The sequence below is a fragment of the Notamacropus eugenii genome, chromosome 6 (genome assembly GCF_028372415.1).
Source record: "Notamacropus eugenii isolate mMacEug1 chromosome 6, mMacEug1.pri_v2, whole genome shotgun sequence".
Lineage (NCBI taxonomy): Eukaryota > Metazoa > Chordata > Mammalia > Diprotodontia > Macropodidae > Notamacropus > Notamacropus eugenii.
The window spans coordinates 357,085,492-357,109,615 of NC_092877.1; the positions used below are offsets into that span (position 1 = coordinate 357,085,492).

Here is a 24,124-nt window from a genome sequence, read left to right on the forward strand (position 1 = left end):
TGTACACTAAGTATGGTACCAGTGTGGTGAGCTTCTGGACTGAGGCCAGACATGGGTGGGCCCAAGGATGGGGGAGCTAGGACAGGTCACAAACATAGGCAAAATTCCCTTGCTGCTCATGAGTTTCTTTTGTGAATGGGGGAAGCCAGGATTGTGTTGAGGCTAGCCTTAAGAGTTGATTGTTAAATTTTCAGTGTGAGCATTCACACCTTGGAAATTGATAAATAAATACAAATTAAGGCTCATTTTTTCTTGATTGGCTAGTCTGGAGAAAATGATGCAGAAAATGTTAATAATTGAAATTAACTTAAAAGTACATTGTGGACAATTTTTGGGGAAGAGATTGTTGTTAATAATTTACCAGCATACTCCTGTCACAGGAAGACCCAGTGTCAAAAAAGAAAGTAAATTATTTGAAAAAACAAAACAACATAGGAAGCATCTTAAATGTCCTTAAGAAATTGCTTATGTCTCTGTATTAGCACGTTATTTTCTGAGGCTATTGTTTTATCTTCTATTTGCGCTTCCCTTTGTCTCTCATCAGAGGTTTGAGAAGGAAGGGCTCTGGATATGGTTTCAGAATACTTTCTCATAAGGCATCACCTTAATAACAATTTCTGGCTCTTGCACTGCTCCACAGTAGTTGGGAGATTCTTATAAATGTAAATGAGATTGTGTTGCAAAAGGTTTTTGGTGTCTGTTCCCTGGCAGGAGCTAAATGATCCTCATAGTTTATTGGCTTGTAAAGTTGGGTCATCTGCCCCCAGTCATTTGTCTGGTGCGGGGTGCCGGGGAGTCAGGAGCAGACTTGGAGCCTCAGAGTCTTAGCTTAGCTGGGGGACCTCGGCCAGTCCCTTAGCGCTTTTGGCCTCAGTTTCCTTATCTGTAACATGTGATAGGCTCCCCGGGTTGCTGAGCGGATCGGAGGAGATCCTGCGTTTTGTAACCCTTACATCCTCGCAGCGATGCTACTTGTTCATTGGGCCACAGAGGAGGAGTTCGGCGCTGGGGATGGAGGCTGCACAGGTGGGTCCCGCGAAGCTCTTCCACCTGCCGGGGATGCCAGGGCGTGACTGGGGCGGAGCCTTCTCCCCCTCACACCTGGCCCGCTTGGAACGCGCCGGTCCGCTCTCCCTGCGGCCCAGCTCCAGCGTGGTACAGTCCGGCCGGAGTGGTTGCCACGGACACGGCGGTCGCCAGGTAACCAGGGAGACAAAGGCGGAGGCGCCCAAGCGCGCGGGGCTGGGCGGCCCGCCCGGGGCAGGCGGCGCTGAAGATGGAGGCGCCGGGGGCCGCAGGTGGGTCCGGGATCAGGTCCAATTCGGAGGCGGGGGTGGCCCGAGGGACTCGGGGCGGGCGATCCGAGCTCGGAGGTGGCCCAGGACGCGCGGGGCTGGGGACCGTAAGGGTGTGAGGGACCGGGCCGGGCCGGGGCGGGGGCCTGCTACCTGCCCGAGGGGGCCCTGCTGCCCTTACCTCCACCTGTGCTTGCCCCACCCCTAGGGCTGAAGCTGGAGGGACAGACACCTGCCCAAGGAGCCCACAGTCCACCCCTTCTCCTTTTACAAATGGGGAAACTATGGCCAGGGTGGAGAGGTGAAAGCACTTCCCCCCATGTTGGTCACACCGATAGCAGGATGATGCGGGAGGGAACGAACAGTGTGCCCATCATTGTGCTAAGCACTTTTCTAAATATTTCATTCGATTTTCACTGGAGGTAGGTACCGTTAGTATCTCCCTTTTATAACTGAGAAAACTGAGGCAAACAGTACATGTGACACAACACTTATCCAGAGAGGATGGTGCCACCACGTATGACACCAGGCAGCTTTCTTAGTCCAGCGTCTTCCTTTTACATATGAGGTGACTGTGGCAAAATTACGTTTATAAAAGGACCTAGGTATCAGAGTCCGTTTAACTCAATCCCTACCTTTTACTTGTGTGGGAATGGGTGTGTGAAGTGATATGCCTCAGGTAGTTATCTGGGTCATGGAACACAGGCCATCTGTTTAACCTCCTCATTTTACACTAGAGGAAACTGAGCTCCACATAGGCCATAGGTTGAGAAAGTGTCAGAGGGCAGGTTTGATTGAGTCCTCATGGTAGGAGGGACCAGCCTCTTAGGGTCTGTCCAAGTGACTGCCCACTCCATGGCCTCACAGTGAATGCCCTGGATACAACCTAAGCTGCTTTTCCTTTTGGCCCTTGTAGTCTCAACCACAGTCAGAATGTCAAAGTAAAAGATAGCTGGCTTTGAATCAAGGAAGACCCTAGGTTCTAGTCTCACCTCTGACATTTCCTGATCACTATGGTGAAGTCATGGGGGAAGTCATTTTAGCGCCTCCCCCTCACCTCCGGCCCCAGGCTCTCCAGGAAAATCTCCAAGAATCTAAGTTTCAGAGAAGGAGCTGACCTTCTTCAGTAGAAGATGTTTCCTTTACCTATGTGGTCCTATCTGATTTTTACCTATGTGATTTTAGTCACTAAAATTACAGGTCCATTCCTAGCCTAGATAGGTATTGTTAGTCCTGAAATAAATCAAAGTTGTAAGTGGAGGAAAAGGCATCTTTAATCGAGATAAAGGGAGTTGAGAGCCTGGGTACCCCCCCCCTCCATGTATGTATGTATGTATGTATGTATGTATGTGTGTTTATGTGTATATATATATATATAATTTATATGCTCTAATTTGGCCCAAACCTTAATGAGGAGGATAGGACACTTCAGAATCAGTTTGGCGGCTGTGGCTAGCTGGAAACACCTCTGTTTACAGGATAAACAGAACAAAGATTCCCTGGGGTGAGGCCCAACCCAACCTAGTACCTAGTAACTTACCTCTAGAGATGGAATGAAGGGACATTCCTATGATTGTTTAGGGAGGGTCCTCTCTTCTTGTCAAAAGATCACTTGGACAGTGAAAAGGGAGTATTCCATTTGATATTAAAAATATGTAAGTTAATTTTCCTGTCAGTAACAAATACTGAGTAAGCATTGACCATGTGCTAGACACTATGCTACTAAGCACTGAAGATAATGATACAAGCCAAAAGAAAGACAGTTCTTGCTCTAAAGAGCTTATAATCCAATGGGGGAATACTGTAGGGTTGGGCATTCTATCCAGTGTGCCATCTAGCTGCCCCATCTACGTGTCATAGACTTGACTTAAACCCCTCTTCCTTATTTCAAGGCTTGCCCTTTCTCTATGTCTGGCAGAGGTACTTAATTAAGGTACTTTAATTAAGAGGTACTTAATAAAAGTCAAAGCAAGTTGTGGAATTCTCTCCAAGTATCACTTCTAATAAAAAGAAAAATAAGGCCCACTTTTCTCTAAAGTCTCACTGAAGTCACATCATGGTATAGAGGTGACTCTGGGTTCTTAAAGCTATACCTGTGGGGTACAGCAGATCCTTCTAAGCTGGAAAGGTTACAGATCTGGGCTAGTCATGAGCAGATTGGCCTCAGACTGACAGCAGTTTAGCCAGTAGTTAAGACCATGTACAAAAACATAGAAGGAAAATAGAAGAAAGACCCAGCTTCATGAAATTGCAGATCTGGGAAGTGTTGCAGTAGAGACAATTTGGTATTTCCATTTCCGTCCCTTCCCTACAGGGTTTTGATTCTCACAACACTTTTATCTCACTTTGCCCCCAAATAAAGGAACACATTAAATCTGAATGAGGAGTTTAGGAATAGTACTAGTATGAGTTTTTTTTAATATGTTGTTTAGATCATTAAGGCAATCTGTCAACAAAAGACCAATGCATTGAACAGTTATGTGTAAGGATTGAAGTGTAAGGAGGTATGGATTCCTTATATACTAAGGTTTATGGTCTAGTTAGGAAGATTGAGCATAACCCAAGGCAAATAAGAGTATAACGTTCAAATGAATGACACAGGGTCAGACATATTCAGAAGGAGGAGGGAGTTAGAGAAGGGAAAGAGCATGTCTTAGGGAGAAGAACAGTTTCATAGTAGAATTGAGTCTTGAGCCTTTGGACCATAAATAAAGGAAGCATAAGATTATTGAATTAAACAGAGAAGGAAGGACAAAAGAGTATTTCTGAAATACATAAAAGTTTTGAATAGGGTGTATTCAGGGATCCAGAGTAGGATATTTTAGTTGAAATGTAATATTTCAGCTAAATATAATATTTCAATTATTTAGCTGAAGAATATGGAGCCCTCTAGGGAGACAAAGTTAGGAGGTAGGATGGGGTAAGATGGTAGAGGGAGAAGTCTGAGTTCCAGTCTTGGGCATATGGACATTGGACTTGATTCTGTAGAGAGTGGGAAGCCATTTAAAGTCTATAATAAGTGGCGTGTTATTTGAAATGCAAAAGCTGTTTAAGCTATTAAAAACATTGTTGTAAAATGTAGCAAATAGGGCTTTCAAAAACACAATAGATTTTCTTCCAGATTTTCTTATTTGTTACTGATTAAAAAGGAGGGTGATAGAAGAATGAATACTTCATCAACAGTTTTCTTAAAGGAAATGAATAATCTTTGTAAAGATATAGGATGCAATTTATGGGATTATGTGAGCATAGAATTTGGAGATGGAAAGGACTTTTAGAAATCTTGCCACTTTCTTAGCAGATGAGAAAATAGAATTCTTTTCCAGATAAAAGGGACTATATTTTAAGTCTAGTTTTAGATCCAGTTTTTGTAACAGGAAAATGATCAGTATTGATAAGGTAGCTTCACGTGTGCATTGTTGGCTAGATGGCATCATACTCATTTTCTGTGGTTTACACAAGATAGGGTAAGATCTGGACCAGTGATTTCAGCAATGTAGGGAATTCTTGGATGAAGAAACTCCCAGAACCTTCTCTGGTTCTAGTTTCCTTACCCTGATTCTCAATCCAATATGCTTCAGAGGCAGTACTTGAACCCAGAGGGTACTTTCAGGCCCTTTAAGCCAGCCCTCTATGTTTATATTTTAATGGGAGAAGGCAAGAGAAATGAGAGCTTGAAGGTATGGTGAATGGAGGGTAGAGAGACAGAAGTATAACCAGGAATGGGGATGAAGGATGGCCAGTCTGTATCCCTCCCCAAAACTGAGATCCCGGAAGGAACTCCACAGTTGAGGAAGGGGCCAGAGCAGAGATATGGTCCAGAGTGAGAAGGTCCAGGAAGCCGCAAGGAAAGTGGGATGCCCAGAAGAAGCTCTGCATTGGGGTACACAGCACCTGCATTCAAAGCTTACCCTGTTACCATCTGGGTGAAGTGGGTCCAATCACTTCACCTCCATAGGCTTCACTTTTCCCATCTGTCAAAGGAAGAGGTTGATTAAATCAGAAGTGCCACGTACACAGCTGGACTTCATGTAGCCAACTGTCAAGGATAGCCCAAACCAGACTAAAATGTAATTGGGAAACATTTAGCAAAATAAATAAAAAACACAATAAAACATAGATAGTATCACGTTTTAAAATAAAGTCAATATGCAGCCTCTCGAGGCTCCTTACATACAGAGAAGTGGCTCCTCTTTCTATTTGAGTTGGACACACTGTATTAGATGACCTCTCAGTTTCCTTCCAGCTCTAAAATTACACAATATGAAGCCAATATTGGAGAAATGTTAAAGTGAACTTTCATAAGATTAAAAATAGAAGACTTTTAAGCTGAGTGTACTTAAAAAATCCCTCAAACCTTTGGTTTGCTGTGCTCATTTGCACTGGAAATTAGCGAGGGTACCAAGGAGCTGGACAATGTTAACTCACTTAAGTATATGGTAGAAAAAACTCTTTATGTTTAACGGATCCTAAAATGGTCTACAGTTTTAAAAGTACTAAGGCTTTGAAATGAACCATTTCCTCTCCCTTTCCCCCCCAAACTTTCCACTTATAAATTTTAATGTACTTGAATAAAGTACTTTCCTTAACCTCCTTTTCTCCTCAGGGCTCCAATAAGGTTATAGATATTAGAGACAGATGAAGTTTGCCTCTAAGGTAGGGTGACTCATTGTGACAGTTGTGACAGTGTGTGTTCTGATGGAGTCACCCAGCTTTTCAGGCCTTCTTGCTTTCCCTGGCTTCATTTCATTGACTGCTTATAGTCTGTTTCCTCAGAATGGGAACATGCATTGTGGGACCATCAAGCCAGTCTTATAATCTAATAAATACAGTGCCTGGAAAAGACATAACATGCTCAAAAGACTTGGGGATCCCATCATCATCACCATCACCATCATCATCATCATCAAACATCTTAGCTTTTAGTACTGATGTTTTTACTTGAATCGTACATTTGTGGTTTTTTCTTATTCTGTTACACTCTTTGACCACAGATTGACGCTTTACTATATTCACACTGGGATTGTCTTAGTATCCCAGCAAAGGTCACTATTTCTCTTTGACTTTAAGAAAAACACTCCTATATACATACAATTTTCATCTCTTCTTAATACCACCCCCCCCAAAAAAGAAAGAAAAATGATTTTGTTCTGTTGTTTATATAAAACACTTAATTGAGAGGAAACTTCATGAGTGAAGTGAAATGTGTAAAATAATTTGGCTAATTTGCATGAAAAACAGTAACTGTAAATGTGTAACAGATCAATATTTAGGAATTGACATGTTTTTCCAGAAGGCAAATAAAGCCAATTGTTTACAACCTATATTATCCATACTTTTTGCAGCAGAGTAATTCCAGAAATTTTGCCAGTCATAATTAAGAAACTTTTCATTCCATTTTTGCTAATGAAGTAATGACACCACTATGATCATAACCAAAGAGCATGTTAGAAATAGCAGACTGAAACCTGGAGCCGCACTGAATTACTACCCTCAGTGTGTTCATGCTTCATTGCCGAAGAAGACCATGCCGTGAGAGAAATGATGATATGACTTGCACTTGACTTTGAGTGAGGGAGGGCTGTGCAGGTCACCAGCCTCACTTCTCCCCCAGAGCCATCTGAATCCGGTGACCAGATATTCATCAGGATGACTGGAGATGACCCAGGATGAGGCAGTTGGGGTTAAGTGACTTGCCCAAGGTCACACAGCTAGTGAGTGTCAAGTGTCTGAGGTGAGATTTGAACTCAGGTCCTTCTGACTCCTGAACTGATGCTCTATCCACTGTACCACCTAGTTGCCCATACTACCCTCAATATGTGCTAAATGGATAGAGTAAAATTTTTCAGACCTTTCATTTAAAACATTGGAAAAAAGATAATTTTCTACACATGAATTTACTAGCCTCAAAGAACTGTCACATTTTCCACATCATTCAGTCAGTGTAAAGAACTTGTGACTCTCAAACATCATAATCAAGTCATATACGTAGTAGGTGATTTTTAAATGGTTACTGAATGGAATTGAACTGAGTTGAACTGAGTGAATGACTTCTGGAAGCCAGTTTTGTTTCCCTCATCTTCTCTGAGGGAAATCCCTCACCCCAATCATTGATGTTTATTTTCTCAGGAGAACTAAGCTGGGCTTAGTTCTCTCCAGGAAGAGCAAATGACAGCTCTGCTTCCCTTGCAAACCTTTGGAAAAGCAACCACAGTCAAACTTTTGACCCTGTCTTTTTCTTCCCTTCCCTTCCCTTCCCTTCCCTTCCTTTCCCTTCCTCCTTCCTTCCATCTTATTAATGGACCCCATAATAGAGTACAGACTTTTTCACAATTCTTACTCCTACTCCAAGTCAATACTCCAGTGACTTCTAGTTTTTGCCAGTATCAACTATGAAATCCTGTGTTTGGTTTTTGAAGCCCTTTATAGCCTGATTCCTTCTTAACTTTCTAGTTTTACTCACCTTACTCCACTCCACATACCCTGCTATATAGTGACACTGGTTTCCTTGCTATTGCCGTCATAAGACAGTCTTCTGACTATGCATTTCACTGGCTGATCCCTATGCCTGGAAGCCATCTCCTAGCTCTGCTTCCTGGTTTCCCTAGTCCATCTGGCAAACAGCTAACATTAAGTATTTAATATATACTAGGCACTGTGCTAAGCATTTGTAATACAAAGAAATGGAAATAATAAAGTCAATTGACCAACCAACCAGCCAACCACCACCACCAAAAGAAATCCAAACAAACCTGTCTCTGCTCTCAAGCAACTCCTAGTCAAGTGGAGAAGGAAACAAGCAAACAATGTAAAAACATACACAGGATAATCTGGGGGTACACTAAGATTAAGGAAGTCTGAGAAAGGTTGTAGCTGAGACTTGAAGGAAGCCACAGATGTTGAGATGGAGATGAGGAGGGAAGAGTATTCCAGGTATGGGATAAAAAGAGTTGAGTCAAGAGTATCCTGTAGGAGGCCAGTGTCACTGTGTCATCAGGTTAGGAGGGCTTTAGAAAGAGATGAGATTAAAAGAGAAGCAGAGGATTTTATATTTGATCTTGGATAGACCAGAGAGTCATCGGAAGTCATAGAGTAGGAGGTGATATGGTCAGACCTATGTTTTGGGAAGATAAATTTGATGGCTTAATGGAGAATGGATTGTAGAGGGGAGAGGCTTAAAGGAGGGAGACCCATCAGCAGGCTAGTGCAGCAGTCCAAGTGTGAGGTGATGAGGGTCTGTGCCAGGGTAGTTGCTATGTCGGAGGAGAGAAAGGGACTTATATAGTAGGAGAGAGTTTAAGATAGTAAGATGGTAGAAACTGATTTTCTCTCTGATTCGTGAAGAATCATGTTTGCCTTCCATTTACTTTTCAAATTTATTTCATTTATTGATATGTTTACCCTATTAGAATGGAGCTCCCTGAAGGCAGAAACTTTTTTTGCCTCTCTTTGTAACCTCTGATATTTACCAGTATCTAACATTGGTTGAGTTGTTGTTATGACTGACTCCTTGTGGCCTCATTTGGATTTTTCCTGGCAAAGATACTGGAGTGGTTTACCATGTCCTTCTTCGCCTCATTTTGTAAATGACACGTGGTAAGTCTGTAATAGATGCGTGATGAATGACTGAAGTCATTTGATCTCCAGTGGTGTGGACATTAAACTGTCTGTTCTTGGTCCCTCCACAGTACTCTCTCATCACCTCCACTTTACCTGATCCCTCTCTTTCTTCAGGATACTATTGAAGCACCACCTTCTCCCCAGCACACTTCCTGTAACCCTTGCCCCCAAATGCTAGTGCCCACTGACCCCTGCTGTTTTGTCTTTCTATTTTAATCTCTCCACATGATTTTACCCCATATATACTAATATTTGAATATTTCTTCCGTGATAGATCATAAGGGCTTTTGAAGCATGGATTTTTTCATATTTGTCTTTTTATCCTTCCACTTAGTATCATGCCTGGCATATAGTAGGTGTCTAATAAATGTCTGTTGATTGATTTAAAGCTGAGATGATAAAATCCTAGTGGATCAAACAATCTACCAAATAAAAGAGTGAATATGCTCTCTATCAGTGAAAGGAGAATCTAAACTTATCGAATAAGGGATCTTTGAAGTTTTCTACATGAGAGACTGTGGGCTCTAGTGGAAAGAATGCTGACCTTAGGGTCAGGGGACTCAAGCTTTAATCTTGGCTTCAACATTTTTAGGCATTTAGGCAAGTCACTGCCTTTCTGCCTCAGTTTGCTTATCTGTATAATAGGTTATCTATAATAAATGGCACTGGAATGGTTTACTTTCTGTATTGTTGTAAAGGAGACTGCTTTGAAAATCTTAAATCATAATTTTAATCCAGCTCGGTCAGCAGTATTATGGATTATATGCCACATTTGTCTAAACATATAGTTCAAACTTTCCTCTGCCCACTCTCATGGCCATGTGGTTTGTATATAAATGGGATGCTGGCATCATTTCTTGCTTCATTTTCAATGTATACCTAATAGCATTTTCCTTTTTAAAGCAATCTAATATTAAAGAGTATACCCTCTACTTGGCAGTGCCTTTATTCAGACTAATACAGAATCTCAGATGTTACATAGAAGAACTTGAGCTGGAGCATGTTATCATGAATTTTTTTGTTTTGTTTTTAAATTTTTCATTGTGTATATGCAGTTTTGACTTGCATTTTATCTTTTTTTTTTTTTTGGCTAAAGCATATCTATTCCATTTGATGACCAGGTTATATGGCATAAAAGAATTCATGAATCAGAATACTGTGGAGAGGATATTATTACATCATAAATCATGAACACCAATGATTTTATAGTTCTTCCGTGGGGAAAAACTGGAAACTCTGTAAAGCTAAAAACCAAGTAAGTGCATGTATTCCATTGACTGTAATTGAAATAATTATGAAAGTTTGTAGATGTCAGAATTTAAAAGTGTTTAAATATAGCTTTCAAATTTAAATGTATAATGTGACTCAAATGTTATGCATCCATAATCCCATTTTTCTCATCCTTCACTATCCAAGTATTTCAAGATATAAACATGAATGTTTCATGCCTAATTTGTCTATAGTTGAGAAAAATAATGGGGATTAAATAGTGTTTGGGCACTAAAATAACTGAAGGAGAAAGTTGGATGTAGATAAGAATGCTTAGGCAGTAATCTCAGCTAGAGATGGACAACGCCTCCATCATGGCTTTTATGACTCTCAGAGATGCTTTCTCATTCAGACTGTAGAAAGTTCTTCAGGGAGAAATAGAGATTTAGGGAGACCTCTAAGCTGTGCGTTACAGTGGAAGGACCGTTTAGCACATAGTTAGAACACACAAGTTCAAGCCCTAGTCCTGACGCTGACTAGTGGTTTGACAGTGGGTAGATTATTTCACCTCTCCAAGGTTTGATTTCCTCATCTGTGAAATGGAGATAATAATCCTCCTATTACCTATGTCACCAGGTTGTTCTGAGGAAATTGTTTGTTGGACACAACTGAACAATCACAACACTGCTCCTAATTCAGGCTGTATAATAATGTGATGGTTGCTCTCCTTTGTCTTTGAACAGGACCAAAATGACATCACCATTTAAAGTGAAATTTCAGTGTGTCTGACTGTGGCTGATCAGATGAATATGAGCTCAGAATGATCTGCCAAAGGTTGAGCATAGATAGTCCATACGAATATTTGAGGTGGATATCCCAAATTTGTGCATCCTGCATTTACTTTGTGCTGTCTCAATTCTGCTTTGCTCAAAGAGCACAACACCTTTTCTTACGTGGGCACACCATGCTGAGTGATCCTGTGCAAGTGTCTCCCATGTTGCACAGTCAAATCCAAAGTTCTTGAGAGAGACCTTGAGAGTATCCTTGTATCGTTTCTTCTGGCCACCATGTGATCGCCTGCCCCATGCAAATTCTCCATAAAATAGTCTTTTTGGCAAGTGTACATTTTGCATTCAAATAACGTGGCTAGCCCATTGGAGTTGAACCCTCTGAAGCATAGTTTGAATACTTGGCAGTTCAGCTTGAGCAAGGACTTCAGTGTCTAGTACTTTATCCTGCCAGGTGATCCTCAAAATCTTCCTAAGACAGTTCAAATGGAAGCAATTCAGTTTCCTGGCATGGTGCTGTTAGACTGTCCATGTTTCATAAGCCTGTAATAATAAGGTCAGCACAATGGCTCTGTAGACATTCAATTTGGTAGTCAGTCTAATACCTCTTCTCTCCCAAACCTTTCTTTGGAGCCTCCCAAACTCTGAGCTAGCTCTGGCAATGCGTGCATCAACCTCATTGTCAATGTGTATATCCCTGGAAAGTACACTGCCAAGGTGTGAACTTATTCACAGCATTCAAAACTTCTCCATTTGTTGTAACCAATGGTTCCACATATGGATGGTGTGGTGGTGGCTGATGAAGCACCTGTGTTTTTTTGATGCTAATTATATAATGTATAATGTGTAATAATGTAAGGAAACTTGAAGAGATGGAATATTTGGAAGAATTTTGATGGCTTAAAACTATTTTAGGGGAGTCTCAGAGGATAACAGTATTTAGTCTGGATCACCAGTTGTAAGTGGAAATTGGAAACACCAGAAGGCTTTGGAAGTGTAAGGTCCTAGTCCTACTACAGTTAACTTTCCAGCCAGCTTATTCCTGAGGGTCTCCCTCCCACCTAGGCTCATTCAGGATACAGTTTCCTGCTGCTGTGATGGATGAGGCTATCAGGTACCTCCTACAACTTCTCTGAAACTCATCTGATTCAATAATGAGAACTCATGTCTGTATTTTACACAAACAAAACTTAGCTAGCTGGGTAACTCAGTTCATCCTCTCCCTTCTGTCTCCTTCTCTCCTTCCTTTGGGGCTTTGGGGTTTACTGGCTAGATGTCCTTCCTTCCTTCCTTCCTTCCTTCCTTCCTTCCTTCCTTCCTTCCTAACCTTAAACCTAGTGCACTTTGAAGCCTATGGGCTGGACAACACTAGGTCCCTGCCCAAGCTCCACTTAATGGCTGATTAAGTGGAGCTAATAGAGATTATCACTGGTAACAGTTCCTGTTGATTTAGTTATTTTTTTCTTTTGTTCATTAAAAGGGCCATTCCTTGACTACTCCTTGTAGAGGCCCATTCACTCAATGTGCATTACCTCCCTCTAAGTGAGTACCTGAAAAGGTCAGCCTAAAAAGTCCAAGATCTCCCATTGCATCCTGGGCCATATCCAGTTATCCTGATGAATATCTGGTCACTGGACGTAGATGGCTCAGGAGGAGAAGTGAGGCTGGTGACCTTGCACAGCCCTCCCTCACTCAAAACAAAGTCAAGTGCAAGTCTTGTCATCATTTCTCTAATGTCTTCTTCGAAAATGAAGGAAAAACACAGAAAGATGGACAGGCAGATTAGAAGGGGAAGTACTGTGGGAAAAACATTCTCCTTAAGGTGGAGATACAAATTGCTAAAGCCATTTTGGAGAAAAATAGTTATTGTACTAAAAAAGTTCCTAAGCTATGCATGCTCTTTGTATCAGTAATACCACCACCACCACCACCACCACCACTATTACACACACACACACACACGCACGCACGCACGCACGCACGCACGCACGCACACATTGGATTTCCTAATTTAGAGGCTGCACCAGGCAGAGTATAACCCCCTCTGGTACCCCTGTGCCTCCTCCGCCTGTGACTAGGCACAGATGAGGTTCACTGCTGTTCTAACAGAATACTGTGTGGTTTGTACCAGCAGCAACTGTAGCAACGTGGACATTTCTGAGTGGGTCCCAGACACCCATCCAATTTTTGGGTTCTGCTGGAGAATGGAGGATGATGGAGAAAGGCTATTGGGTTAGCTTTAGGGATTAGCATTCTCTACTGTGCATTCCTCCAGCCCTGGAGAAGATGCCGGATCCTGTAGTTTGCTGGCCTGTGACTCCTCTCCACAGGCAGTGCGTCTCATCGCCTCTGTACTGTTTGTTTCCTCTGTGCCCATGAGATCAGTGTGTGTTTGTGTGTGTTCCTGATTTTGGAGGCAGTACCATTCTTGTTATACTATCACAGTCATTAATTAAGTCTGACGATAATCATGTAAGCAATAGAACTGGATATCTGGCCCCTCTGGATTGCTTTATAGAATCCTGTGGTGGTGGTAGTGAGTCATGTTCTGGGAACCTGACTTGCCAAGGTGAGTGGGAGTTGGGGGAGTAGTCCCAGAGTGAGTCTCCAGCTACCTCCAAGACTGACATGAGCAGATGCTGGCTCTGGAATGAGAGCAAAGGGTCCTGGGTACACACAGGAGGAACCACAGCAAGCACAGTGGGGGTGGTCCTCAATAGAAGATTTACAGGTAGACATGGGCACATGTCTTAGAATGAGGACAGATGAATGGTTTCCTGTGTGCAGTGGTGGAGGGAGTCTGCATTGTTGAGATTAGGATGCCATTGACAGACTAATTTATATACACCACATCAGCTCTGGAAGCTTTCTGGAAGAGACCTTGTTCAGTTGATCCGTCTTGTTTGACTCTTTGTGATCCTGTGGATCATTCAATCCAAGGGATTTTCTTGGCAAAGATGTTGGATTGTTTTGTCACTTCCTTCTCTTGTGGATTAAGATAGAGGTTTAATGACTTGCCCAGAGTCACACAGCTGGTAAGCGTCTGAGGCTGGATTTGAACCCAAGTCTTCCTCCCTCCAGGCTTGGCACTTTATCCATTTAGCCTCCTAGCTGCTCTTGGAATTTGTCTTGGAGATCTTCAACTTTGTTTTACAGTGCTATCGATGAGATGCTGAGGGACTTTAAGGGACTTGCCAGAGGTCATACTGGTAAACGCATACCAACACACACACGTATATCTCCTTTACTTATTTCCATGGGATCATAATCTTAGCAATATAGAAACTCCCTCTGCCTGTGCATATAGATGCAATGTATCATATGTACATGCATGCGTATCTATATGCTATATGCACATATCCATAAGCATATGTTACAGATGTGTGTGTTTGCCCTTCGTTGCCGAAGAAGACCATGCCATCAGAGAAATGATGACATGACTTGCACTTGCCTTTGTTTTGAGTGAGGGAGAACTGTGCAGGTCACCAACCTCACTTCTCTTCCAGAGCCATCTGAATCCAGTGGCCAGATATTCATCAGGATGATGGGAGATGACTCAGGATGAGGCAATTGGGGTTAAGTGACTTGCCTAAGGTCACACAGCTAGTGAGTGTCAAGTGTCTGAGGTGAGATTTGAACTCAGATCCTCCTGACTCCTGAACTGTACCACCTAGCTGCCCCTATATTACAGATATGCCTACATTTTACACACATAGTTCCTTTTCTACCTTAGGCAAGTAACTATATTCAGCAGATGACTTCTAGGGTGTATTGCAGCTCCATCTCTGTTTTCCTATGACATAAGCAACATATGAATGGGATACAAACAGTCACAAATATGTATGTGTCAGCATATGATAAATACATGTCATCACAAATGCATATATGTGCCTATCCACGTATGATAGATACACGTATTTATGTACACAAATGTGTATTTGTATATGTGTGACACAACTCATGGTGTCAATCCATTTGTCTGGTTGCCTTTCTACTGAAAAACTGGACTTATCGATGGCTGAGTATTTGTGGGGGAATTGACATTAGGCTTTGTGAACCCCAGAACTTTTTAAAAACTACAGCTGGTAATCTCCACCCCACTGAATACCTTTTTATTATTTTGAGAAATTTGTTGTCATTACAATTTCACCAACCACTACTTAAAATATTAGCCGATATTTATATTGCTTTACACTTTACAAAAATGTCCTGTGTATTAATTAGATTGTCTCTAAAACCCTTTGAGGAACGTGTCCTAGGCCTTATTATTCCCACTGAATAGATGAATTAGAATCACTGTAGTTAAATTACTTTCTCGTGCTTACATAGTTAGTGAATTGGAGGCAGAATTTTACCTGATTACTTCTGAATGATCTCACTTCTAGTACACCACATGGCTGAATTAGTCACTTCCATTTTGGGGATGAGGAATAAGTAGAAGGTAAACAGAATATAAGGAAGAGACAGATTTATAGAGAAGAGACAAATTCCTAGAGGGTGGGAAGGCTTGTGGGCTCTTTTTATTTATAGCTTGTTATGAAGTGGATTTGATGGGTTGCTTCATCAGTAAGATCTTAGATTTGTTTGAGTGTGAATTATGCCTGTTTGTGTGGACATCCACTTCTGAATCATATCTGGAGATGAACTGATGACGTATAGTAGCAAGGAAGGCAAATGGATCAATTGACATTTCATTTATGTTTCTATTTTCTAGCCTAAGTATGCATTAATTTTTAGTAAGATGTTCCACTCGGTTTGCAACAGTTAATATTAACAGACGTGAATTAAAAGGTGTGTAGTTTTCCCTTGTTGAGCATTTCATAGAAGGGAGCCAGGTTTTGCACTCACATTTCTCCCAGGTCCTGAAAGAGATTTCCCTTAGTTCTTCTACCCTATCTAGTACTGACATCTTGATCAAGCTCTGTGTTGAAATTAAACTAAGAAATACATTTTAAATAGAAGGATGAAAATAAAGCTGAATTTGAGAATTTTTGCTCTTGTACTTTTAGTCATTATAAATTATAGTAATGAAACAATTAATCTGATTTTGGTCTGTGCCGTGACACATTGTGTTATTTTTCTGCATACGTGTGTATGCGTTAATTTATACATATACACATGTATATGAACTTCAGATAGAAATTACTAATGTTTTCAATAACTGAACTAAGATTTCAGCTTCTGGCATAATTCAAATGTTGTCTACATTGGGAATATTGTCCACGTTGAAGAATTACTTGAAATGATGACAAGAATTTTGACTAAAAGCTATTGTGACTCTGAAAACTTGTTGGAGGAAAGGCACTATTTGATTCTGTCAAGCAATTTTAGATAGAATTCTTTCACATTATTTGGCTAGTGTATTTGAATTTTCTGGGCCCAATTCATGTATAAAAGAAAATGATTTATAATTTCCACTTTTAACGGAGTAGTAGCAGCGAAAAAGTTTAAGATTCAAACAAGCAGAGCATGTAAAGGAAATCTTAACAGAGGCAGCACCTCAGAGATTGAATGCTACCTTTGGGAACATTTTTTCAGAGAAAGTGGAAGCACAGCCATTGTATTCCCTTGAAATTTTCTACTTACTTGCAAAATTTGTTTAAAGGGAAAAAAAACTTAAAATATAAGCTATTAGTGACCTATTTCACTGTTTTCCTCCGGTTATTAAATTATATATTTCATTTAACATAGTATATTATATATAATACTTTTCATATATATGTATATATGCACGTGTACATAATACATCTATATGCACATGCACACACATATGTGTGTATACATATATGTGTGTGTGTATATGTGTGAGTGTGTGTGTATACAAGACAAGTCACTGCCATACACTTCAATCCTGTTTCTTCAGGAACGTACGAGAATTGCGGATAGAGAAGGTACAGTTAGAGCTGGAAACCCAAGAATTGGAAAAGAAACTTCAGCAATTACAATCAAGCATGAGCCGGGAGAAAGAAGAAAGAGAGTAGGTGAAATTTCTGAAATTCTCTAAGTATTTTATATACTAATATCATTTGAGCAAAATGTTTTCCTTAGGAAAATGAGTTATTTCTCTATAATCCAGTGACTTTTATTCCCTGAACATGCTGAAGAATAATGACTTGATTTTACTTCTTTGTGATATCTTATAATTCTGGTTCACATTTTTTTTCCACAGTGAATTTCTTTCACACATCTCTTTCTTCAATAGAATGGAATAGAAAAACATTTATTAAACCCTTTCTAGGTGCCAACCCCTGGGGATGCACCAAGAAAAGAAAGACAGTCCTTGTTTTCAGAGATTTTGTATTTTAATAGAGGAAATGGAACAGAATGGGCAGTTTAGTTTTATGGCCATGGAAAGGCCAAGTGGAAATTAGAGTTTGGCAAGTGAAGTGCCAGGTCAGGTGTCAAGGCCTTCCTTGGTAACAATGGCAGTGCAGTTGCTCCCCTACCCCCCCTCCAGTGACTTGGGAGGAATATAGTAGGGTAAAGGGTAAGGGAGGAGTCAGGACCCTGGGCTGCTTTCAGTGGAGGTCAGGATGGGGCAGGGAAAGTCAGCAGCTACTTCAGTAGAGCACCTGTTTGCCCCGAGCAGTAGGGACTGGTTCGGAAAGGGGTTCTTTTAGACGGTATCTACTCACTTAGAATAGTTGAATAGATGCCTTCACTTGGAATTTGGATGCTATCTGACAAGAGCTTCTTTCGTTGCTTTTCTTAACTCTTCAGAACCCCTCAGCCTTCCTTCCAGTCTCTGAAGAAGGCTCCACCCGCCTGGGCCATGGCCTTGCTCAAGCAATCAGTCCATCTCTCGTGCATTTTCAGTCTCTTCAAATAACTATGTCTATTAATCCTCAAAGGGCTTCCCCTTTATCCTTCTACGCAGTTGAACTTTCAGCCCACCTCTATTATCACCTTTACTGCAGAACCTCTTCAAAAGTTATCTATAGACTTTTGACTCCACTTTATCAAGTAATCATCAAGTATTAAGTGTCTATTATGCACAAGGCACTAGGCATGAAAATACAAGCATAAAATAATATTGTTTTGTTTACTTGTTTCAGTCATGCCCAACTCTTCTGTGATCCCACTTGGGATTTTCTTGACAAAGATACTGGAGTGGTTTGCCATTTCCTTCTCTGGCTCATTTTACAGAAGAGGAAACTGAGGCAAACAGGGTAAAGTGACTTGACCAGGGTCACACAGATAGTAAGTGTCTGAGGTCAGATTTGAATTCAGGAAGATGAGTCTTCCTGACTCCAAGCCAGGCACTCCATCCACTGCATCACTGAGCTGCCCCAAAGGACCACTGACCCTTTTCAGTTTCTCCCTTTTCTGCCATAGCTTAGTCCTACCTTCTCATCTTCCTGTCATTGGTTGCTCCTGGGCTGATAGTTTTTCTGGTTCAATTCTGGATGTTCCCTCTCTCTCTCTTTTCTGTTGCCAGACCTGGCATTAAAATCCATCTTCAGACGCTTACTATGTGTCCTTGGACAAGTCACTTAACCACCTCAGTTTCTCAACTATAAAATGGGCATAAAATAGCTCCTTGAACCTTTGCAGGATTGTTGTGAAGATCAAATGAGTGTTCAGGACAGTTCTTTGTATGTGGTTGGTTGCTTGGCTGTTGCCCTTCATTCTCGAAGAGGACCAGAATGACATCACCATGATAAAGTGAAGTTTCAGTCTGTACAACTATGGCTGATCAAACCAGTAAGAGCTCAGAATGCTCTACCACAGATAATCCATGTAAACATTTGGGGTGGATTCTCCAGATTTGTGCATCCTACATTTCCTTTGTGCTATTTCAATTCGATTTTGCTCATAGAGCTCAGCACTTTTCTGATGTGGGCATGCCATGTGGAGTGGTCCTGTGCCAGTGTCTCCCATGTTGCACAATCAAATCCAAAGTTCTTTAGAGAGACCTTGAGAGCATCCTTGTATCGCTTCTTCTGACCACCATGTGATCACCTGCCCTCTTTGAGTTCTCCATAAAATAATCTTTTTGGCAAGAGTACATTTTGCATTTAACAACTTGGCCAGTCCATCAGAGTTGCGCTCTCTAAAGCATAGTTTGAACTTAATAAATGTGTTTTCTTTTATCCCCTCCCTAGGATTCAGTACTTCTTTCAGTGGCACTACCATTCAAATCAAGTTCCATGTTTTAAATCTCAGTATCTTGGACAGTTCCTTCTGCCATCTTCTCACCCCTTGTAGCTTATCCATCACAAAGTTCTGTCAATTCTGTCTCCGAATCTGCTCTCCTGTATTAGTGTCTTATGACATCTTGACTGTTCTTGATGGTTCTTCTTTAGTACAGAACCTCATTACTATCTCTGGATTATTTGCAGTAGCCTCTTATCAAATGTTTTCAGTTCCATCCTCTTCCCCCTCCAATCTATCCTTCTAGTGCATACTAATTTACCTTACTTACATGTGATCATATCATGTCTTTGTTCCCAAAATTTCAGTGGTTCCTGATAACTTGAAGATCTAACTTCAAATTTCCTTGTTTGGCATCCATGATCTTGGACAATGATCTTTTTCTTTATGTCCTTCTCCTCTCCATTTCTTCTATGATTCAGCTACTTTGGGCTACTCTCTGTTCACTAAACATGCCCAGCAATGTCTTGTGTTCATGACTTTCTTTGTTCCCCTTATTTTGTCTCTCTAGAACTAGGATCCCTATTTTTTGTATCAGAGCCCTTTGGCAGTGTGACAAAGCTAATTGACCACTTTTCAGAATAATATTTTAAATGCCTAAAATAAAATACATAATATTACAGAAGAAACCAATTATCTTCAAATACAATCATTAAAATATTATTATTTTATAGTTCCTGGACCCCAGGCTTTATAAGGCATATCCCTTTCTTCTTTGCTTGTTAAATTCCTATTTGACCTTTGAAACTGAACTCACATGCTACCTCCCCCAAGAAACTTTCCGTGATCTATTTAATGGCACCATTAGGTATCATTTTGTTATATAATTATCAGAGTAGGTGTCACATCCAATATTACACTGTTGGTTCCAGGTGGGTTAAGGCCAGAGCCTATCTACACTTGATTGATTTCCCAGCTCCTAGGGAGGTACTCTTCACATAGGAGTTATTTAATAAAGATTTATTTGATCGAATGAAGAGACTGCTTCTATGCTGTTCACCAGTTACTTTTGGCTGCTCTGAATATTCAGTTGAAAGCTTTAACTCTTCTTCATTGCTTTGGATCAAAGGGTCTGTAATTCATCCTCAGGAGAGTAGATTGTTGAATTCTCAGCTTGGAAAAGTCTTCAGATGTTCCTAAAAATTGACATCATGATGCCTTCCTGGAAACTTGTGCTGCCTGTTAGTGCTGAAATGTTGCCTATTAAAAAAACATATTTGCTTCCCAGAATATTTATAATATTGGATACTGGTCAGTAAGTGTGGGAAACTGGGTGATGATCTCAGGGGTTTCTGTAAGACAGAGTGCCCATAGGGTGGTCAATATTCCACAGTTGAAATTCTAATCTGTATTTTGCTTGTCATTTATACTTTAAGATAACCTTTATGGAAGGGGTTATATGTTCAGAATTATGGAGAACATAATGACTTTTGAGATATATCATTAATCATTTTCATCTAATGAGTCTATTCCAGGCCCTAAACTAGATTTCAATTTCCTGTAAAAGGGAAATATAGATTTGTTTTCATTAGCAATGGAAATATATGTATGTGTACATGTACATACATACATACATACACACATAGTAATTATATCTTTGTTATTTGTGTATGCAGAAGGTCAAGTGGCTATCATTGGAAATCTGGACAGCCGGGCAAATTGGGTAATCCATCACAAGTGATGTCACAAAATAAAGAAAATGTTGTTAAGGTAAGAATACTTCATTTGATAAGTAATAGGATTTTGACTTTCTCTGGCAGCTTGCATTCATCCACAGAGTTGACAACTGAATGTTTTTGAAATAATAATACGGTTGTTGTACATTGTTAGATCTTAAATTGCCCAGCCTTTTATCTCAACATACACCTTTCTTTCTTTAAATAGGATTTAAATCTGTCAGCTAAGAGTTGATGATTTTTCATTTCATTTAGTCTGGAGAAGGTTCAGTCCTGTACTAAAGTAAGCAAAATCATGTTTTATTAGATGTTGTATATAAAGGGGAAAGCTTTTTTAAAATGTTAAATGTTAACATTTTAACATTAATTAACACTAATGTTAAATGTTAAACATTTTCAGCCTTCCCTTCATGAGTATTTCTACATGAGTATAAATTTCTATTTCTATAAAATGTTTTTATAGAATCTCTAGAATAATTCTGTGAACTTTTACACAGGTATAAATTCTATTAGAATAGTACGTCGCTTTTGTGTATTCAAAATAAAAGAAATATTTGTGAATTTCTCTTATTATTATTAATTTAATGATCACATCCCAAATAACTTTAAATAATTTCAAGATTTGTTTTATCAGTTCCTGATTCTCAATAACATTTTGTTATTGGGAATTAGTATTGATAAGACTTGATTATGGCCCAGAATTGGGTACCATTGTGTTAAAGGAGAGGAGGAAATCAAAGGTTACTTCCAGGTTTCAAGCCTAAGCTTATGAGGTGACAGTGATAGCCCCTTAGAAGAAAGAAGTCAGAAGGAGGTTTGGTGGGGAAATGACTCCTTTCAAAAAGACAGGATTTCAAAATGGGAAGAGATCTCAGAGGTTATCTAGGCTAGCTTCTCCCTAAATGGGAGTCTTCTCTACAACATAGAATTCAAGAGGCCCTCTAACCTTTGCTTGAAGACCTCTCTATCTCTGTCTCTGTCTCTCTCTCAGAAACTCACTATTCCTTCAAGCAGCAGCCCTATCCAACTTTTGGATAACTCATTTTGGGGAAGTTTGCTCTCATAATAACCAGGATTTCATAGCATATAGCAGAAAGAAGTTATTAATCTGGAAGAGTTTGGATATAAAAGGCTGAACTGGAAATGAGTGAAGTTTGGAGAAAGCAGGGAGGAAGTGGGAAGGGTGAGAGAGAGATTTTCACTTCTCAATGAGAGTATGTGTCACACAGTCACTGGGGTATAGAAAGCAGGAGGTTGGGAGTTGAGTTATAGAAACCATTAGATCACCCTGGCATTAGATTGTGACTCCTTGAGAGTAGGGACTACCTTTTGCCTCTTTTTCTACTCCTAACACTTAGCCTAGCACATAGCAGGTGCTTAATAAATAAATAGTTGACTGACCGACAGAAACCTGTAAGTGGCAGAAGAAGGGACAATGATAGACAGATAACAATTTTGTTAAGAGAAGCTTGGAGGTTAATTAAATCCAAGCTTCTTATTGGAGGGCTGCTAGGTAACTTAGTGGGTAGAGTGCTGGCCCTGGAGTCAGGAAGGCTTGAGTTCAATTCTGCCCCTCAGATACTTACTAGCTGTGGAACACTGGGCAAGTCATTTCACCCAGTTTGCCTGAGTTTTCTCATCTGTAAAATGAGCTAGAGAAGGAAAATGGCAAACTACTCCAAAATCTCTGCCAAGAAAACCTCAGATGGGGTCAAGATGCATCAGACATGAACCACCATGAGTTCTTGTTGGGATGTCCCTGTGTGAGGGACCCTTGCAGTTGTGCCTCTGGCTGTGGTGGGGTTGGAGGGGGAGGGAATCCTCTCCACATTTCTAGTGAGTGCTCTGCCAGCCTGGCAAGGGGGATGGCCTGGTCAGTGGACCTTTCCCGGGGCCCTGGGCTGACTGTGTATTAAAGGAAAACACTGAGGTAGGGATAGAGATCAGATGAAAATCAAAGTGCAGTAAGTGTGTGCCTTGCTTGAAGAAAAGCAGTCAAAATCTTCATTTTAAGTTGTTTTCTCTGCTTTTTGAAGAACCTTTTAACTATCAGTATATGGTGCAAAAATGAAGTGTAGAATTACAAAAACAAGAGTTTATCTATATTTATATCTGTTTACTCAGTTTGTGTATCTGGCCTGACCCAGCATGATGATGTCCAAACCAAATGATTGACCACATCCCAGTTAGATGTGTTAATTCCATCTGTCTATCTGTCAAGAGATTAAAAAATAATTTCTATCATCAGTAATAATTTTTAAATCAAAATGTGATTTGCTGGACTGGTGATTTTATCTTTTTTAGCTTTTGTGTGATGGATTGTTTTAATACACACATAGAAAGGTTCAGGACGCCAGGTCTAGCACAAGGAAACACTGAAGCCACAAGAACACGGGAAAGCAGCTGGTTTTGTTGAGGGGGCCATACTTACAATAAGGACAAGCAGGGATGATGATGAGACAGGTCAGGGTCTCTGGGATCCCAGGTGGAACTGATCCTGATTAGAATTCTGCTAGTGCCTCAGAGGGAAACGAGCAACCTCCCTCTCCCCCCAACCCTTAATCAGTCTGGTAGGTTTTTACAGGGTTATTACTTGGGTCCAGCAGGACATTAGGCATTGGGGGAAGGGATTTAAGAGCCTAGACCTGGGGACTGGTTCAGAGGCCTGCTAGTGGGGGGAAGAGAAGTCTCTTGAGGAACTGGCAGCTAGTTTATATTCATACCTTCTGCCAACAGCAAAGGAACTTTGGGTCATTACTGCTGGACTTTCTCTGACAGGCTGACTCAGAAGTTTTCAGTTTCCCTTGGGCTTTTTTGTTTACCTGGATGGGGAGGCTACTCCTGGGGTCTTGATGTGGCTTCGTAGAATCCAAGCAACCATGACTTCAGGAATGATGGACGTTGAATTCCATTTCTGAAGCAAAATTGCTGATGTCGTTGAGAAAAAATTAGGGTCATATTTGTGAAGGAGGAGACCGAGGTTGATAAATCCATTATTCTTATATTTACATGTACAAGTTGAGCAACTAAGCATGCAAATTAAAAATTCATCATGAGACATGAAATACATTTGTGGGCAGATTATCCAGTGTGCTTGGGCGTTTTCTTCAGAAATGAATTTAAATCAAATGACTCCGTGTGCAGACAGTTTAGCAAGGTTATCACATATGCAGTTCTCTTATTAATTAATTTCTTGGGCTCTTTGAATCTTCCATACTCTCTAGGCTTATTTTGAAATTCCTGTTTTCATTTATTACCTAACCTTAAATCTTTTTGTCAAGCAAAGTGAAGACATTGGAAAGTGGCAATGGCTGAACCTTGGGAAAGACATTTGAGATCCAAAAAAATGTATTAAGAAATGTAAAAATTTCTTATACTTAGG

General features: G+C 40.5%; 1 protein-coding gene across 3 annotated transcripts in view; it reads left to right on the plus strand.

Moving 5' to 3' along the window:
• The first annotated feature begins 1,097 nt into the window (after positions 1-1,097).
• The window catches only part of ZBBX (zinc finger B-box domain containing), a 153,929-nt gene continuing 130,902 nt past the window's right edge, over positions 1,098-24,124 (plus strand). The window contains exons 1-4 of one of the 3 annotated variants that reach the window (XM_072618557.1): positions 1,098-1,298; positions 10,037-10,170; positions 16,776-16,889; positions 20,683-20,776. In XM_072618557.1, coding sequence (XP_072474658.1) covers positions 10,103-10,170; positions 16,776-16,889; positions 20,683-20,776 — 276 coding nt within the window. In that variant the 5' untranslated portion in view covers positions 1,098-1,298; positions 10,037-10,102. Of the gene's footprint in view, positions 1,299-1,342; positions 1,718-10,011; positions 10,171-16,775; positions 16,890-20,682; positions 20,777-24,124 lie in introns of those variants that run through there. The other 2 variants (XM_072618558.1, XM_072618559.1) reach the window with 2 other exon arrangements.